At 47.4% G+C, this 567-nt stretch overlaps 1 protein-coding gene across 1 annotated transcript; it reads right to left on the reverse strand.

Annotated features, from left to right (window-relative positions):
* Positions 1–2: 2 nt before the first annotated feature.
* On the reverse strand, positions 3–563 carry LOC104980286 (E3 ubiquitin-protein ligase SIAH1-like; the record flags this gene model as incomplete). Its single annotated transcript, XM_010828917.1, has 1 exon — positions 3–563. A coding segment is annotated over one exon (561 nt), but the record flags the coding sequence as incomplete, so codon positions are not given.
* Between the last annotated feature and the right edge of the window lie 4 nt (positions 564–567).

Raw genomic sequence — 567 nt, forward strand, 5'->3', positions numbered from 1 at the left:
AAATTTTCAGCTTGCTCGCGTGTTCCTATCAGCTGGACAACTGCAAAGAATTTCTGGTGACCATCGTAGCTTTCCAGTTTCTCCAAGATTAGTATGAAGTTAAACCCAAAACAGGACTGTATCATCACCCAGTCAAGGGCACCAGCCAGATTAATGTTGACTGCAAGGAAAACTACAACTTCTCCCTGCAGGGTTATAATGGACTCATTATAGTGCTGCATCAGATGCGGCACTACAGCATCCATGGAGCCTTGCCACCCACAGGAAGTACCAGGGCAAGGACAACGACAGGGCCTAAACTCACAGTGTTCTTCATGGTCTGCTTTTTCTGTGGGTGGCATAGTTACTTCACATCCAGAAGAGGCGTATTTACAAGGAAAAAGTACTGAATTGGCCACTTTCTCCATAGCCAAGTTGCGAATGGATGTCAGCGGGCCCCGGCAAGTTGGACAACTTGTGAGCTTTGGGCGACAGTTGCCACAAACAAGATGGCCACTCTGGCACTGTATAATTGGGGGTAACACATACTCAAAGCAGACCGGACACTCAAAAAGACTCGCCAAGTCA

Source organism: Bison bison, unplaced genomic scaffold, assembly GCF_000754665.1.
Source record: "Bison bison bison isolate TAMUID 2011002044 unplaced genomic scaffold, Bison_UMD1.0 scf7180017858762, whole genome shotgun sequence".
Classification (NCBI taxonomy): Eukaryota; Metazoa; Chordata; class Mammalia; order Artiodactyla; family Bovidae; genus Bison; species Bison bison.